Here is a 19,261-nt window from a genome sequence, read left to right as displayed (position 1 = left end):
CTATTATTAGAGCTGAAGTGGATGATGTCATCCAAGTAAGTCATCTTTGAGCATTGCTAAGATCATCTGAGGAATTTCCACAAGTACCAGAGGGTTGTAACAGTGAAAGGGGCAGGAGGGCTGTAGGTGACTTATTTTCCAAAATTAACAAATAATTACACTTCTTTTCAGAGACTACTTCTCAAGTAATTTGATAATCTTCAAGAAAAAAAATGATCTCAAAAAAAAAAAAAAAGAAAAGAAACAATCTCATGATTTTATTTCTCCCTCTGCTGAGCTCCTGTTCATTCCATAAGGGCCAATTCCGTTTTCCCTAAGAAGCTTTCTTTACTGCCCCAACCTCTCCTGCACATTCAGCTGACTGGCTCCCTTCAGGCATTCCCACCTAACCCCATTCATACTTTGTTTATGCACTTCTGGTCTCTAGGTTTTTAACTTGAATCCACACGTTCAGGTGTCTCTTCATCAGGAGGCTGGAAACTTATTGTGAGCAAGACCCAAAGCTCATTCATCTTCAGATCTTCAGCACCTGCTGTGACCATTTCATTTGTGCCTAATGTCAATACTTTCCTTTGAGCCTAAGAGCAAACATGTTTTGGTGTTTCTGGGGTAAACGACTTGGGCCCTATCTCATGGGATGTTGTAAAAATTAGATGAAATAATATATATGTTACTTTGTACTTGTATGCAATTAATACAGCCCACTGTATCTATATCTAGGTCTAATTTAATAACTAACCATCTACTTTGGTGTATAATACTGACATTTTTTTAGCTTGGATTTTTGTTGGACGTAAGTACATTTGTGGATCCTTCTTTTTTCTAGGTTCGTTTTAAAAATTTAGCATCCAGACCATATTCTCTTCATGCCCACGGGCTTTCCTACGAAAAATCGTCAGAGGGAAAGACTTATGAGGACGACTCTCCTGAATGGTTTAAGGAAGACAATGCTGTTCAGCCAAACAGCAGTTATACGTACGTATGGCACGCCACCACTCGATCCGGGCCGGAAAATCCTGGCTCTGCCTGCCGGGCTTGGGCCTACTACTCAGCAGTGAACCCGGTAGGTACATCCATTGAAAGTTTTTGCCATTCTCCTAACCTTATAACCGGAGTCCACCAGTTGGATGGAACTCCAGTTCCATGGAAGGGTCAAGATGATTTCTCATTAAATGTCTTGCTTTCCATGAGGAATGTGTAAGGATTGCGGTCAGCAGTCTATAGCGATGTGTGTTCAGATGACTGTGAGAAAGAAGCCTGTGCTCAGTGGAGAGGAGTGAGGGGTACTGAAATGGTTGACCCCAGTCAGAGTGAGTATTTTTGCAGAGGAAGGACTTTTTTTTTGCAATTTCCTTGAGCAAGTATTAGCTTTCTTTTGCTCTTTCTTTATGAAAGAGCTGCAAAGTCAAGATGCCTTCGTTTGGGGCATGGTGGAGAGCGCGCAGACTTCAGTTTCAGTCCCTAACTTGTCACTTACTGCGTGAGCCTGGGAAAATTACTTGATCTGTCTCAGCCTCAGTTTCTAAAGTTAAAAATGGGAACACAGTAGGTAGCACACAACAGACACTTGGTAATATTTGTTTAATAAGTGAGCTTATTTTTATTACACAGGATTGTTGTCTGAATTAAAGAAGATACTACCAGCAAAATATTTACTATAATAGTAGATGCTCAATAAATAGGAATTATAATAGTACGATATTGTCATTAACATTGTCCTTACTGCCATGCTGAGATAAAGGGCTAATCAGAGAAAGGGACTGTGAGTGCCACAGAACCAGATGATGATACCCAGGCTTAGTAAGCTCTTCATTTATAATCTTCAAATTTGGAGTGCCTGAGGTTTCCTTTTCTATATAATCAGTGATTGCCAGAAGAGCAAGGGAAATCCTAAGAAAGAGAAAATCTGTGCATTTTGCTCCTACTGTCTTCCAGGAAAAAGATATCCATTCTGGCTTGATAGGTCCCCTTCTGATCTGTCAGAAAGGAGTGCTTGATAAGACCAACACGCCCGTGGATATGAGAGAATTCGTCTTACTTTTTATGGTCTTTGATGAAAAGAAGAGCTGGTACTACGAAAAGAAGGCCCAGTCCCCAAGGTCTTGGAGACTGGCATCCTCAGAAGTAAAAAAGTCCCATGAGTTTCATGGTATTTTCCTCTGACTTTGATCTCCTCTCTCAGTTAAATCACACTGGGTGACCATGCTTCTTGCCCTGGGTCTTCATACCATTAGACAGGAGGTGCTTCCGAAGAATCAGGAGCTGCGACCCCCACCAGGTCGTCACACGTCTCAGGGCCGATGTCACCCGGCAGGTGGCGCTGCGCACGTAGGGGTTAGAGAAGGTCAGAAAGCTAGCACAGGAGGGCTGCAGAACCCACCCAACCAGCCAGCGCACCAGCAACAAAAAGCCCGTGTGCACACACCCACACACACTCTCCCACATATATTTCACTGAGCGGAGAGTGGATGAAGCCTGAGAACCCCAGACATTTAAACTGGGAAGGGGACAGAGAAGCTATCATTTGAATGAGAGAGTAACATGAACCTCGGTCGTCTGCCTTCCTAATTTCGCCTAAAACTATCTCTGAACCTAGGAGGCCTCGGGGTGACGTGCTGTGTATCCCCTCACTCTCTTTCCTCTAACCACTGAAGTTCACTCACTGGCTCGTGTTAGTCTTTCTGTTTCTGTAGCCCAGAAAAATCTACGCTGTAAACGTCAAGGATAAGTGAGTGGAAAGAGCAGGGGAAGTGGGAGGTGCGGGGTGGAGAGGGGTAAGCTCTGGGGGGAGCTGCTGTAGGCCAGCGTGAGGAGGAGCTGGAGGTCCTGTTGCAGCCTGTCACCGATAGCAGGACGCACAGGGGTCCTTACTATGTTCCCCGGCAGGCAGATCCATAGGCAGATGGGTGGTGAGGTGGGAGGCCTCAGGCCTCTTGAGCAGCCTCCCTGCTGGTGCACCCAGATTTCTAATTGACTGCAACTCTCCATCCTTTCAGCCATCAATGGGATGATCTACAACTTGCCTGGCCTGAGAATGTACACCTGCTGAACATGGGCAGCTCCCGAGACATCCACGTGGTTCACTTTCACGGCCAGACCCTGCTGGAAAATGGCACTCAACAGCACCAGCTAGGGGTCTGGCCCCTGCTGCCTGGTAAAGATCTGCACAACGGAAAGAGGTCCCCGATGAAAAGTTGCTGGAGAAGGCACTCTGGGCAGCTGTCACTGCCCCGCATTCCCTCCTGTGCATGTCCTTCGTAAGGCTCGGGCCTGGTTCCTGGCATAGATCCCGGGCAGAGACAGAGCCCCAAAGTGCATACGGAGCACAAAAAAGTCAGCTCCCGTACGCGCGCTCTCTGCGGCACCACGCGGACTAAACGTGTGGCTCAACTCAGTCCTACGGAGCTGCGTTGTCTGCCGCAGCTTTTCCCAAGCCGCTGGGTGTCACGTAGGCCAGGTCTTGAACAGATTACGGAATGAATCCCGCAGGGCTCGGGCAGCTAAAGCTTTCTGTTGGGAAGGAGATGAAACACTTACTAGGGTTTTGGGATTCCTGAATTCTTGAATTCTTTTCCCCACATTCCCACTTTGATACCTTTGGACAAGTGACTACAGGAATCTTAATCTTAAATGGACTCATGAGGCTGTTTGAAGGGGAGAAAAAAGGTATTTTTTTTTTTAATGATTATAACAGCTGAAGAGTAAGAGGGGTATTTAGAGTTTTCATGTGCAAACTAACGAAGAGGTTTAAACAAACGAGCCACCACCAAGGGTTTTTATGTGCCGGCATAGTAAAATCCTAGGAAGCTGGTTAGACTGCGAATGCTGGGGCAGAGATTCTGCTTTTGGAGACTTTGATCTCGTAGGTCTTGGGATCTTGGGCAGGTGCCAGAGACTGAATTTTTCACAAGCAGCCCACCTTCCACAAACGCTCCGAGAAGCTGGTGAAAGCAGTCAGTACTTTGGAGTAGTTGCTGTGCGAGTCAGCCTTAGACGGGCACAGCAGTCCGAATGGGACTGGTTTGGTGAAGGATGGGAAAGGGTTTCTTGCTTCTTTTATTCAGGCCTGGGGCTCATTAATAAAGCCATAAAGACTCTATTACAATCAGAGACAAGAGGGAATTAGGTAAAACTTATTCCTCACTTTTCACCAAATGTAAATTGCCAGATCCGTCCTCCTCCCCATGAGCCCGTGAGAAACACTGAGAAGTGTTTGGAAGAAGTTGGAACTGGCTGGCCCCTCCAAATCTTCAAATCTGAATTCTCTGTATGGGAGAGTGGAAGGCTGGAATCTTTTTCGTGGGCTAGAGGAGGATGACCATCGGGTATTAATTTTCACTCACAATGTGGAAAATAGACACGAATTACAGTCAGCAGAATTTAAGCATTAACTGGCAATGGGTAGCATTAAATATCAGAATGGATAATCAGAGGCTTCAGAAATGCATTCTTTCAGGGATTTTCTGAAATAGTTTATGTGCCTCTCTATCCAACTGTGTAAACTTAATAGAAAATTTGAAAACGTGGGAGAAGGATATTTGATTTTAATTTTCTTATTTAAAAAAAGAAAAAAACTATTGAAATGAAGGGAGAGAAAGGAAACGTACAGCATTCTTGAGGCCTAGTGATGAGTCATTCAAGGTCGTTTTCATCCTCTGGACTTTGAAGCTGTGTCGTGTATGGGTTAGCTTGTAACATTATATGTAGATAAATGAAAGTTTCTCTCTAGTAAGGGGTGTTGGAGATTTTTTAAAGTCCTGGGGCAATTTATTTTTACTAATGTGTGTGTGTTGTTGTTGTTTTGTTTTGTTTTTATCTGTTATACCTCTACTCCTGCCTAAGGAGAAATGGATCGTTCTTAATTTCTTTTCTAAAGCCTCTTGTGATGCAGGGATTTTAGGATTATTTGATAGCTGTCAACTAATATTGTTAATTTGGGGTGTGTAATGTTGGCCTTCACTCTCTCTTTTAGGTTCATTTAAAACTCTTGAAATGAAGCCATCAAAATCTGGCTGGTGGCTCCTCGACACGGAGATTGGAGAAAACCAGAGAGCAGGGATGCAGACACCATTTCTCATCATAGACAGAGGTAGCGTCCAAGAGCCATGTGATGTTTTTAGCAGAAGGGTCCCTGCTGGACTGGTACTAACTCTTAGATCGGAAATACTGAACTCAGAACTCTGCCTGACAGAGGCACCGTGCATACCAGTAACTGCTTTCATTCCGACCCGTCCTCTGATTGTGCCGCAAACATCAGTCTTCTAGGAAACTTAAACCCATGTGTCAGCCCAAAGGCATTCTTCTCAGTTGGGGAACCAACATAAAGTGTCTTCCTTCGTGATGTGTGATTTGTGGGAAAGTGAATGTAAGAAATTTTCCAGACTCCTCGAGGAGAGGAGGGAAAAGATACCAGGAATTCAACAAGGACTAGGATAGTCTCTGAACTTGGCCTTTCAGTATTTGAGAAATCATTTCCATCTGCCCATCTGCCCAGCCAGCCAGCCAGGCAGCATTTATTAAGTACTTGGTTTTTTGTTTTTTGGTTTTTTGGGTTTTTTTTTTTAAGCTTTTTATTATTTTTTTAAGATTTTATTTATTCATTTGACAGAGAGAGACAGCCAGCGAGAGAGGGAACACAAGCAGGGGGAGTGGGAGAGGAAGAAGCAGGCTCCCAGCAGAGGAGCCAGATGTGGGGCTCAATCCCAGAACGCCGGGATCATGCCCTGAGCCGAAGGCAGACGCTCAACGCCTGCACCACCCAGGCGCCCCTATTAAGTACTTGTTGAGTACCAAGCACTGTGTTGACATCCATCTATCTCAGGGGCTGCCATTTTCTTTCATGATCAGAATGTAAATAACTCTGTAACTTCCAGGTCAACTTTTGGGAACTTAGAGACTTATGAGGGGTAATTCTTAATGTTGTAAAATGGCTTTTTTAAAGATGCAAGCAGATGGAAATCCATTTAAAACTAACAGAATGTTGGGATTTCCGTGGTTTTCCTCTAGGGTGTCACTACTTCTGTTAGAGATTAGCACCAGTCTTGCTGGCACATTTACCATTTTATGATCACACATATTTAAGTCTGTGCCACACAAGGTAGGTGAAACTATCAAATTACTGACCAGGGGTATGATCTCTAGCCCTGCAGCTTTTACATTGTTATATGTATTTTCTAAGCAAAAATTATTCATTGTTCTGTTTGTTTGTGTGTGTGCGTGTTTTGTTTTTGTTTTTCAGAATGTAAGATGCCGATGGGACTAAGCACTGGTGTCATAGCTGATTCACAGATCAAGGCTTCTGAGCATTTGGGTAAGTAATAGCATCATAGCCTCTGGAAGCCATCTCCTGCAATTGTGCAGTATACAACCTGAAGAACAACCCATGACAACCCTACCTGTTGAATCTATGGGCCGTTGCTCCTCTCTGGGCTTTTCTCGACCACATGGTAAAGCAGCTCCATCTTGAGGTGCTCATCTGGTAGAGGAAGGAGCACTGTGACAGGCGTTAAAACCTGTTGGCACTCCTTTGTCACTGCCATCCTGTCTGGTGTATAATGTTCCCAAAGAGTCTGTCCCAGGAAGACCAAGAGCTAGGGCTCCTCCTAATCTCTAGCCAGGCAGTCCAACCTCCCAGCAAGGACTGAGCAAGGGGTGGAGCCCTTACTCTTATGACCACGTAACCCTTGCCAAAACTCTCCCCATTCATCCCCATTCCAGGTCTGATCATAAACATAATATTCCAGCCAGATTCACAAGGTCTTATTGGCCAGATACTGTTCTCCCCGTTAATAGGGCTCTTTGTTGTGCCAACTATTTTTCGATTCAAGAAACTTTGCTGATCACCCACTGTGTCAGGATCTCCTTCTAAATTTCCTCACTCTGCCTCAAAACTCTTCCTAAGACCAAGAGGTCAGTTGCAAGAGATCACGAGGGTCCCATGATCCCTCCCACGGCCTCCCCTTAGGCAAGCACACTCAGCAGCAACCACATCGACATAACTGAAAAAAGATAAACAGAACCTGTATCAAGAAAGGGGGTGGGTGTTGGTTGACAGCTGACCGAGCACAGACCTGAAGCCAAGAAGATTCCATCACCATGAACCATCTAAATAGCTGAGGCCTGTGTCAACTGCCTAGTCTCCTAACTTCGATAGAAGCTTCTGCAGAGATCTGGTTTTCCACTGAGACTAACCTTCCTTGGGAAATTGCTCGTTATATGTTTTGGGTTGTTTTTTTTTTTTTTTAAGATTTTATTTATTTATTTGACGGAGATAGAGACAGCCAGTGAGAGAGCGAACACAAGCAGGGGGAGTGGGAGAGGAAGAAGCAGGCTCCCAGTGGATGAGCCTGATGTGGGGCTCGATCCCAGGACTTTGGGATCACGCCCTGATCCAAAGGCAGACGCTCAACGACTGCGCCACCCAGGCGCCCCTGGGGTTATTTTTAATTCGGAATATTTTTTTCTTTTTTGGATTTAGGCTATTGGGAGCCCAAATTGGCAAGATTGAACAACGGTGGGTCGTATAATGCTTGGATCACAGAAAAACCTTCAACAGAACTTGACTCTAACCCTTGGATCCAGGTATTTCTTATTAACCCGGTAAGATTTACAGTACCGTCCTAATAAAATGACAGTGACTTAATAATTTCTCTTTGGTGTTCTTGCAGTGTTCTAGGCACTATCCTAAGTACTTTACATACTTGAAATGAACCCTATGAGGTTAGTTCTAGTAATAGCCTAGATATCCTTTTTACAGACGACAAAACTAAGGCACAGAGGGACTAATTGCCGAAAGTCACACACAGCTAGTAAGTGGTTGAACTTGGACTCAAGTCCAGGTCCTCTGTGCTCACATATGGATTGTATCTAGCCATTTTATTAGTGCTAAGACCTTAGGTGCTGGCTGTTTATTTCTAAAGAAAGCTGATTGCACAGTGAATTAAGGAAGGCAGTCTGTGACTTGGTGACAAGGACAGTCTGTGTGATGGCTTTGCTGTATTGCAGGTAGACATGCAGAGGGAAGTCATATTCACAGGGATCCAGACTCAAGGGGCCAAACAGTATCTGAAGTCCTACTACACCATGGAGTTCTCTGTGGCATACAGCTCTGACCGGACAAACTGGCAGATCTTCAAAGGAAACAGCACAAAGAATGTGATGGTCTGTGTGCCTTCTTTCTTTCTGAGTCTCAAGACTTACCCTAGGCTCACCAGGTTACTAGGGCTGTGCCTATCAGTATGCCTTTTTTAAAAAATACCTTTCTGGGTGGTAGAAATACAAATGGTTTTCTTAGGGCCTTATGAAAGAAAGCGGTAAAATGATGGGTCTGTTATTGCAAATTAAACGGATCAGCCTGACTTATGACACTTCAAAATTCCACCAAAAAAAAAAAAAATCACTTTTTGATCAAACTAAATGCCCAGACTTGTCAGATTAGTAGATGGTGGACGGCAGAGTAGAGTATCTTGTGCCTTAAGGAGCTCATGCTAAAAACTGGCCCCCAAGAGTTTTGATTATACTAACTTTGACATTTTATTTTGTTCTTTGTTTCAGTGTACCTGGAGGAGATAGCAATGTTAATCCGAGTTATGCTGTGAGGCAGTGTGCTTTCAGGCTTTTTTTTTTTTTTCCTGCCTGAGGAGTGACAATCTCCTGCTGGGTCTTTCTGAGGCTCAGCCAGGATTATTCCCCCAAACCCATGTGTACCAGCCCTAACTCCTCTTCCTCCCTAATCCCCATTCCAAAGAGAGCTATCAGAACGGAAGGAGTCAGTCTGCCATTGTTACACTGATAACTTTGAATATGTTTCATTTTTCCTGTAAATCATTTACTATTTTACTAGTGTCTGTATTATCATTAGCTATTTCTAGTAATAAATTATTTGCGTTATATCTTAGAATAGATCATGAAAATCTCAAGTTATAGCCCTTACTAATCAGTCTTGGAGAGAGAACACAGATCACAGGTACAGTTCATAGCTTCAAGACTTTTGCACTTATATTCATGAGGAATATTCGTGTATAGTTTTAGTTTTTTGTACTGTCTTTTTCTAGTTTTGATATCAGAGTAATACTGGCTTCATAAAATAATTGGGAAGCACTCTCTTCTGTTTTCTGGGAGAGATTTTCTAGACTTGGTGTTAATTCTTTAAATATTTGTGTAATTCACCAGCAAAACTACATGGGCCCAGAGATTTCTTTTCCAGGAACTTTTAAATTACAAATCCAATTTCTTTAATAGTTACTGACTGTTCAAATTATCTATTTCCTTTTGGATCAGTTGAGATAGTGTTTTTCGATAATTGATCCATTTCTTCTAAGTTGTTAAATTTATGTGCATAGGGTTGTTTGTAGTATTCTCCTACTATGCTTTTGAGGTCTGCCTAGTGAATTTGATATTGGTAACGTGCATCTCTTCTCTTTTTGCTTTGACATTCTTGCTAGATATTTGCTTTTTTTTTTTTTTTAATCTTTTCAAAGAACCGGCTCTGTTTCGTTGCTTTTATCTATTATTTTTCTGGTTTTCAGTCTTTCTCTCTTATTTTTTTTTAAAGATTTTATTTATTTATTCGACAGAGATAGAGACAGCCAGCGAGAGAGCGAACACAAGCAGGGGGAGTGGGAGAGGAAGAAGCAGGCTCATAGTGGAGGAGCCTGATGTGGGGCTCGATCCCGTAACGCCAGGATCACGCCCTGAGCCGAAGGCAGACGTTCAACCGCTGTGCCACCCAGGCGCCCCGATCAGTCTTGCTGCTCTTATTTTGTTTCACCTGGCACTTTCTGACACCAGTCTGGCAAGGAAAGGGGCTGGGGCACACCTCATCACTGCCAGGTGGACTTCGAAGTCCAGGCTCCCCACTGAAGGAGGACTGCTCCTCTTTGCTGTCGGGTGGAAATGGCAGGGTCTCCGCTGATACTATAGTGGTGGGAGCCTTATTAGGAGCTGGTGGGGATGAAAGTTCTGGGTTCCTATTTGGCCTTCTCTAACACAATCCCAGTGAGGGTGTTAGGGTGCCTCATTACAGTCTTATGAGCATGGAAATCTAGTCTTGGCCTTTGCTGTTCTGGGTGGAGGAGGGGCCATGATGTTTTCTATGATGTTTAGCTAGAAATAGAGCAATTATTGTCTGAAAGTTTTCTGTCTTGCTAGACTGCCTTTTCCTGGTCCTGTGGCTAGAGAAAAGAGGCTTTCACTGGAGCTTTTTTTTGTCTGTACCCATTGGTGTTTCCTGGTTGCTGGCTTCTTCATTTCCCAGTCCGGGATATATGAGACAAAAATAAAAGCCAGGGAGCCCACTGCCATGTTGTTCCTTGGGTCCCAAGAACCTCTAGCCAGTCGGCCTTCTTCTCTACATCTTTCAGTGGCTTCTTATGTTTTAGTTGTCCTTAGCAGGAGGAACAAGGCAAAGTACATCTACACCATCTTCCTGAAGTGAAAGTATCTCCAGTTACTTAAGACCAAGTGATTTAATTCAGGCCACATGAAAACTTAATATGACAATATTAAATTAAACTGAAATTTTATTACAAAATCCCTTTATAGAGAATTGTACCATAACTAAGCTTTCCTCTTTTCCTCTAGTATTTTGATGGCAATTCGGATGCCTCTACAATAAAAGAGAATCGGTTTGACCCACCTATTGTGGCTAGATATATTAGGGTCTCTCCAACTAGATCCTATAATAGACCTGCCCTTCGATTGGAGCTGCAAGGTTGTGAGGTTAACGGTAAGCAAACAAGATGCATCATTATTGTCTCGCTGCCTCTCAGAGAATCAAGCGTTAGTGAATATGGAAGGATGGGTAGAATTTTTAGTTCTCTTCAATCACAGAGGTGCCTAGAAAAACCTCGGTGAGACAAGTTCTGCTCAAGTAAACTCTTCATTTACATTGTGACCTACACCAAGACGGGTTCTACCAGCCAGTGGGCAGGCACCAGCTCTGAACAGTGCCAGGATGGTATGGACGCTGCCACGAGCCTCCAAGGAAAGGCCCTAGCTTAGAATAACTTCCATTGGCCCATTTCAATAAGAACTAAGATTCAGACTAGGCCTGAATCTTCCAAAGTCCTACAGGCCCCACTCAGACTTTGATGTAATGAAAGTATCTAGCAACATTACTGGCATGTATTAGATGTTCAATGAATGTTTTTGAAATCTAAACTGCTTGCCAACTTCCTGGAACTTTTTAAAAAGATTTGTTTATTCATTAGAGAAAGAGAAAAAAGAGAGAGAGCAGACAGGGAGGGCAGAAGGAGAGAGAGAATCTCAAGCAGAGTCCCTGCTTAGCATGGAACCTGAGGCAGGGCTCGATCTCAAACCCTGAGCTGAAATCAAGAGTCAGATGCTTAACCAACTGAGCCACCCAGGTGCCCCCCAACTTCCTGAAACTTTGATTGAACTCTGCGTTCTGTTTGGTGTTCTATGAAGGTACTCAAGCTTTTTCTATGTAAGCTGCTGTTTTTCAGGGGATATAATGTGACCTGTGGTATAAATAAATCCAGGTAATCATAAAGGGCCATAATAAATTCTACTAGATAGAACAAAGATGCTGAAGAGTCAGTGTTTTTTTCTTTCCATATGGTATATGATGTAGACGGTAGTTTGTTCAGATCAGAGAGTCAAACTACTCTAAAATGTGGTAGTCAGCTCTGTTAATCTATTCAAAACATCTGTTTTCTATTCAAGATGCATTAGTTTTTTAAAAAATCTCTTCATTTTCTTGATAAAATCAATATTAGCAGTCGGGGTTTTTTTAATCTTTTTTTCATGGAGAAAGATATCACTTCAAGAAAATTCCGGCATGATTTACCAACAAGAGCAAAGCATCACAGAGATGATGATGGCAGTCGGCTGGGCTCACTCACTAGCTATGTTTCTCACATTCACAGACCAGCTTTGAGGACTGACATGCAAATGCACACCTTGGCAAAATTCTAAATGGTGCATAACATGAATCACCCTCAAATGGTTGAAAATAAACGATTGAACATGACTACCAAGGGTCCACTGTATCTTCTTCTTTGTAGCCTTTTTTTGGAAGAGAAATAGAATATATTCTTATATACATAGATAGTGTATTTTCTACCTCAAAGAAAAGATGGAAGTTTCCATGACTCTCTGAAGGAGGAAAATGGGTTTAAATACTTAGAACATGGTGTTTGGGTGTCAGACTTTCTGGGCTCCAATTTAGTTTTTGACTCTTCTAGTAAGTTACTTTTTCTTGCTGTGCTTTTGTTTTCTCACTTGTAAAATAGAGGTAATTAGGAACATCGGGCAATACACATAGAGTCTACAAACAGGATTTGGCATTTGGGCAATAACATCATCGTTGGCGATGGTTGTTTTTGTTGTTACTTAATAGTGATATTTTTCTCGTCTCCTCTGCTAGTGTGAAACACCATGCAGGGAATAGCCATGATGCATAATTAATCACATTACTTTTCTCTTGACAGGATGCTCCACACCACTGGGTATGGAAAGTGGAAAGATAGAAAACAAGCAAATCACGGCGTCCTCATTTAAAAAATCTTGGTGGGGAGATTACTGGGAACCCTTCCGTGCCCGTCTTAATGCCCAAGGTCGTGTGAATGCCTGGCAAGCCAAGGTAAGATACACCTATGAATGGAGTTCTCCCAGCTTTCCAGAAAAAAACGAAGGCCCTCACTACAGGAAACATGGGGGTCCTGGGAAGTCAGAATACAATCTCCCGTCTCTGCAGATTATGGTCCTAGGTGGGAGAATCTAGAATATCTGTTGACTTGACAGCTTTACCTCTGACTCTGGCTCAGAGAGGTTATTTATCTCTGTGGTTCATGGTCCAGTCTTGATTTTTACCTGGGTGGGGGCAAATTTCTTCTGCAAAGGACCAGATAATAAATATTTTAGACTTTGTGGGCCATACATTCTCAGTCACAACTACTCAACTCTGCCATTGTAGCAGGAAAAGAGCTACAAACAACACATAAATGAGCACGGCTATGTTCTAATGAAACTTCATTTACAGAAACAGGCAGGGGGCCAAATATGGCCCGTGGGCTGTAGTTCGCCAACTCCTAATTAAGAAAACTTATATTAGTGATAAGTGATTTAGATTTGCAACTCTTTCTTTTTTTTCACTCTTTAGCCACACTTTTCATTTTCTTAATAGTACTATTTAATTTTTTTTTTTGTTCCCATTTTTTGAGAACTTGGTGACATTCTTTTAGACAGTTGGAGGCATGGCAAAATGCTGTAAAACCAGGTTATAAATCAGTGGCCTAAGTTTAATAAGTATCTTCCAGAGAGTTATATTGCCCTGAATATTAACCCATTGAATAATTCCAGTGACTTAGTTTCAGGGTAACGGTTAATAGTTGCCTCATTTTTATTTCACTCTTCAACTGACTTGAAAAATCACAATGGCATCAGAAATCAGAATGATTCTATCAGTCAACTTAACCCTTCCTTATTTTCTATCCTCCTATGTCTCTCACTTAAGATACCTACATTCCGGTTCCCTGGACTCCACAGAGTTCCAGGTCCTATTGGTAGGTTAGGCTGCCAGCAATGGAAGGGAAGTTGTGGTGCTAGGAGAGAAAAAGGAAGAGCTTGGACCCCATACAGATAGTCTTGGGAACTGACATCTGTGTCTCGAAACTCGTTTCTGGTCTGTCACAGACTCACAGAACGTAAAAACGGCAAGGGGTTTACAAAGCATCCAGTCCAGACTTTTCCTTTGAAGTTTAAACACAAAGGAGATTAAATCATTTTAGCTTAGTTTGGTGACAGAATTTGCAAAATTGCAAAGTGAGATGTTTGAGTGGCTTCAAATGGTGGGAGGACCACTGACCTGTTTATTGGTAGAATGGGCTTCTTGATTCTGCCACCAAACTAAGCTAAACAGAGACCTAAAGACATTAAAATACTAAAAGTAATAATGTTATACTACATTACGTTTATATAATTATATGAATAAAATAATAAAAAATAAAAGAAAAAGTTAAGGAGAAAGGATGTCATCCAGTTTTTTCCCAGATAACTCTTTAGATCTGTTCATGGTATAACTTTGTCACCCTACCCTGTATTTTACAGCTTTTTGAAAAATTTTGCTCTGTATCTAATTTGCTCTTAGTCTTTGTGATATAATAATGGCTTCAAAGATGAAATACTGGTTCTAATTTTTGAGGCCATCATTTTAAATCTGGAATTCTAGATCAGAATTGTTTCACTTAATCTTCTATTAGAATCCAATGTCTTTATAGGGTCTCTTTAGAGAGGCTAAAAATCTCAGCCAGACCTAGGCAAGCACACATGCAAACTGAGGCATCTCTACCTCTTGTGCCTATGAAAAATTGTTATGCTTTCAAAACCGTCTAGCTCTCTACCTCTGTATCACTGGTACAACCTGGATTGGATACCATACAGCTTGAAGATACACTAAGAAACCACCAAATATCACTAGAAAGTGTTACAAAATTAACAAAAATTAATTAATACAATAACTTTAATTCAATTAATTTGCTTTAAATATACATACAGTATATGACTATATACATATATCTATATATCAATATACACACATACATACATGTACACATAAGTGATGTTGAAGAAATATATCCATGTTCATTATTTCATATAGAATGAATGAGACTATGGGACATGATGAATCTCCCAAAGGTGAAAATTTGTCTCAGATGACTCCAAAACTCAGTTGGTCCTTCTGATCCTCTTTCTCCAAGTATGTTATCAACAAACATGTGATTAGGCATTTTGTTAGGCCAGAGACAGGACAGCTACCATACCGTATCAAGTCCTAGGCATGACTTTACTAGGTTTCTCAAGTATTACATTTATTTGAAATAGCGGAAAAGAAGAAATTGGACTACTCCTCCTAGTTGACATAAGCAATGGAAAGAAAAGTGGGACTTTTCTAAAATAAGTAAAATAGAGAGAGGATACTATCCACTTCTTTCCCAGATAACCCGACCGCAATATTATCATGGCATTTACACAAATTTGGTTAAGAGAATAATGTTTACAGATAATCTAATATTTTTTTCTCAAGTAAGATTCCCTTATTCATTCAACAAATATTCCTTGAAAACCAGCTGTGTGCCGTGCATTGTGGTGAGTACCCAGAAACAAAATACAATAAATTCCTGCCTTTAAAGAGGGATACAAACAAGTAAACCATTATCATACGATATACGAAACGCTCTAGTAGGAGTTTGTATACGTCTGCAACCGCAAACAAGAAGGAATAGGGAAGTCCTCTAGGGAGACAGAGAATCCTACGCGATGAGACAGAAAAGAAAGCCTTTGAGCTCTGCACATTTCTGAGTATCTTGGTCTAAAAAATTGAAGTTTTTAACATCTGCCGTATGCATGTGTCCTCCTCATTTTCACAGGCAAACAACAACAAACAGTGGTTACAAATCGATCTGCTCAAAATCAAGAAAATAACTGCGATTGTAACACAGGGTTGCAAGTCTCTGTCCTCCGAAATGTACGTGAAAAGCTACACCATCCACTACAGTGACCAGGGAATGGAATGGAAGCCCTACAGGCAGAAATCCTCCATGGTGGACAAGGTACAGGGTGCTGTCCTGGCAAAGGCAGAGCGATGCACAAACTGCCCTGAGGAGAGAAGTACCTTACGGTTGCAAACAGCTCTTTGCGTTTGACAAATAGGCACTGACATGCTCCCCCTCTCTAAGAAGTCTGAACCCTAGCTCCGCAGGTAGCTGGTCTGGGGACAAGAGACCATGCGGGCCATCTTTCTGCAGCGGCTGAGCCACCTGTGAAATAGTGAGACCCAAACAGCAGGGAGCGGTGTGAGGCTTCATTAGCTCTGATTGAGAAAGATGGGGAAGAGTTGTCTCCGTGGGCTCGCACTGCTGTTAACAAATGCTCACAGATGGAAGCAACAAACACTTCTTTCTCAGGGTTCTGAAGGCTGGAATCCTAGAGCAGGGGGCCAGCATGGTCAGGTTCCTGGTGAGGGCTCTCTTCTTGCTTATGTCCCCACATGACTTTCCTTGGTGCAGGAGGAGAGAGATCCCATGTCTCCACCTCTTTTTATAAGCATATTAATGCCATCAGAAGGGCCCCACCCTCACAACCTACTGTAATCCTAATTACCTCCCAAGGGCCACGCCTCCTACTACTATTCCATTGGGGGTTAGGGTTTCCTTGTATGAATTTGAGGGGGGCTCAAACATGCAGTCCATAACAGGGGTCCAGAGAACCTTCCACTGTGAAATAACATCATGTTAGCATTATCTTGGGTAAACTTGTTTTTCTTGACTGATCAAATACCCACAGCCATACAGCTTCCTGTACCATATTATTAAGCAGGAGACAATTATTATCCTAACTGATGAGGAGCCTAATTTCCTGCAAGTCAAACTACTCCATTATACTCCTTAATTGCCAGTCACGTGTTTTTAAAAAGCTACTAGGGCAAAACTAAGGAGATGAGCCTGATATTCCAAGAAGGGAAATCAGGCTAGAGCCAGTAGGGGGGGCAACACATGAGAAGGGGATGATGACCTTGACGGAATACTCATCATGGGCTCAGCACTTATCTCAGTGAATGAATTTGAACGTCTCTCTCTTTTTAAACTCCTGGGTTGTTTGTCTGGTTGGTTGGTTGGTTTGGCTGGTTTTTTCTGGCTGTACCAGGATGTCTTTAGAGCTGAGTAAGCATCGTTGTCATAAACAAATAGTGACTCAGCTTCTGCTGTGTGTAAATCTTGGGGAACCTACTGGGGATGCAAAAAGAAAAAAAAAATCATAAAACACAGTTCAGTTGAGGATAGAAGGCATGTGCCAAAAAGAGTAAGTAAAAACACATGATTGCATTTTATTTTAAATGTTAGTGACAACTAACCGTTTTCTGGCACTTACTGTGCACGTGTCATAGGTTTACACACTTAAAAAAAATATTTGTAATGACTCCTGTGAGGTCAACTTTTACTACCCCCATTTTGCCAGTGAGAATATAAGTCACCTGCCCAAAGTCACACAGCTACCAAGGGGCTGAGGGCAGAGATGGTGTCCCAGCTGCTTCATCGCACCATGTCAGATGTCCTATTTCCTTATATTTCCAACTCAGATCACTGCTGAGGTGGAATCCCTAAAGAGGTCTGTTAGGCACGTGATTTCATAATCGACTGACCAAAGATCATCTCCGATAATTTTGTATGCATTCTCTGATGCCCTCAGCTTGAACTGAAATTGCAGAGAACAAAAATTATCTGTGGAATTTTTATACCCATTATATCATCATTAAAGATCTTCTCCTATTTTGCTTTCAGATTTTCGAAGGAAATAATAATATCAAAGGACATGTGAAGAACTTTTTCAACCCACCAATTATTTCCAGGTTCATCCGCATCATTCCTAAAACATGGAACCAAAGTATTGCACTTCGCTTGGAACTCTTTGGCTGTGATATTTACTAGAATTGAATATTCAAAGACATAGGAAGGACTCTTAAAGATACCAAGCCATTTAGAGAGGGCAATGTATTTTATGGCAACTTTAAATATTAATAATTTTCAGTATTTCCCTTTTTTATATTAGAGAATAAAATTTTATATATGAAACTTTCATAATGTAAGCTTCTTGCTACAATTCAGTGAGATGATGGCTATTAATTCTTCATTAATCTGGATATAGGTGGGAAAATATCAAGAACCAACGAGCAAATGGATTCTTTCACAATGATTAAAAATGCTGTGTAAAGTAATATTTATGTCGTTAGCATGCTTCATTATAGTTCTTTTAAAACCTACACACACTAATAAAAGAGATAACACTTTTTGAAAAGCCATTTATGGACCTGGATAGATTTTGCTCCTACCTTTAAAACAACAATAACAACAACAACAACAGAAACTATGATTTAAGAGTGATGAAAACAAGGTTTTAAATGGTTCATTTTTCTTGACATGGTGAGAAAAAAAAATCATACCATATGAAATAATGAGTGCTTAAAATACCCTGTCTCACCTACACAACAATGATTTTTCTGGCCCTCTGTGAGTAAAGATCCCAGGAAGCACATTTTCAGTCGTCCCAACTTGTGAATCTGGCCTGGTCTCCCCTGGAACTGATTCACCTATTGATTCCGGAGTGAGGAGTCTTTAGACATGGAACACAGCCAAGATAACCACGGGAGAAGTGAACGTGTAACCTTGGCTTCGTTCTACTGGCACTACAACTGTTTCAAAACACAGGTTCACCTAAGGGAAAGATAAAACCTGCAAAACAGCCTTGGAACCATTGGCCCAAAGGCAACTGCTCCTCCCGGGACTGGCAAGCCGCTGAGGCTCACCTCCAGCGTCCTTCTCTGCATGGCTCCAACCTCCTCCTCTCCCTTCCTCAACAACTTCCCCTTTCCACACTCCCTTCCCTGGGAACTTGGCATCTAGTGATCCCATAGACATTGTGAGACTGGGGGACTTTCTGGCCTCCTTGAAGTCACGTGGGATAGACAGTCACTGCTGAGGCTATCTTTCTGTGGAACAAATCACCCCAAATCTTACTGCTTAAAACAACAAGTTAATTCTCTCTCATGATTCTGTGGGTTGACTGGGCTCGGCTGGGTGGTTTTATGGCTGACTTTCTTTGGGGTCTCCAGTGAGGTTCTAGTCAGACATGGCTCTAGCCAGAGTCATCAGGAGGCTCAACACTGAAACAGCTGGTTCTCTGTCACACTCCACGTGGTTTCAGGTCCTCTCCTCTTTACATGGCTTCCAAGTGGTCCATCCATTGGGTGTCTCCAACAGGGGAGCTGGACTTCTTGTAAGGTGATTCAGGCTCTTCAAAGCAAGTGTTCACAATTTAGGAAGCAGACACTGCCAGTCCTTTCAAAAGCTAGGCCCAGAACTGGCACAGCCTCACTCTGTGGTATCCTATTGGTCAACACAAGTCACAGGTGCATCTCAAGGAGTATAATTCATTGGGAGCATCTTCAGCTACTGTCAGAGTTACCTATTGCATCTGTGGGTGGTCTGAGTCCTGTGACTGCATATAGGAGCTTAAAACACCCACAAAACGTTGGCTTTCATTATTTTTTCTCATCTTTATTGAAATACATTTGACAAAATTATAAAATATTTAACTGTACAACTCATTGATTTGGCATATGTATACATCAAGTTGATTAACAAGTCATCACTTCACAGTTACTCTTTTGTTTTGGTCAGAGTGCTTAAGACCTCCTATCTTAGCAAATTTCAAATACACAACACAGTGTTATCAACTATAGTCC

General features: G+C 42.1%; 1 protein-coding gene across 1 annotated transcript in view; it reads left to right on the top strand.

Annotated features, from left to right (window-relative positions):
* The window catches only part of F5 (coagulation factor V), a 69,996-nt gene extending 52,262 nt beyond the window's left edge, over window positions 1-17,734 (top strand). The window contains 13 exon segments of the mRNA XM_040636190.1: window positions 1-35; window positions 827-1,063; window positions 1,936-2,149; window positions 2,997-3,035; window positions 3,038-3,154; window positions 4,973-5,089; window positions 6,239-6,310; window positions 7,478-7,581; window positions 8,005-8,160; window positions 10,582-10,726; window positions 12,453-12,604; window positions 15,390-15,572; window positions 17,301-17,734. The exon segment at window positions 1-35 is cut by the window's left edge and continues 4 nt beyond it. Of these exon segments, the coding sequence (XP_040492124.1) occupies window positions 1-35; window positions 827-1,063; window positions 1,936-2,149; window positions 2,997-3,035; window positions 3,038-3,154; window positions 4,973-5,089; window positions 6,239-6,310; window positions 7,478-7,581; window positions 8,005-8,160; window positions 10,582-10,726; window positions 12,453-12,604; window positions 15,390-15,572; window positions 17,301-17,447 (1,718 nt within the window). The 3' untranslated portion in view covers window positions 17,448-17,734.
* Window positions 17,735-19,261: the final 1,527 nt, after the last annotated feature.

Source organism: Ursus maritimus, unplaced genomic scaffold (assembly GCF_017311325.1).
Source record: "Ursus maritimus isolate PB19 unplaced genomic scaffold, ASM1731132v1 scaffold_2, whole genome shotgun sequence".
Classification (NCBI taxonomy): Eukaryota; Metazoa; Chordata; class Mammalia; order Carnivora; family Ursidae; genus Ursus; species Ursus maritimus.
The sequence above is the reverse complement of the archived record's forward strand: the minus strand, read 5'-3'. Positions and strand labels throughout refer to the sequence as shown.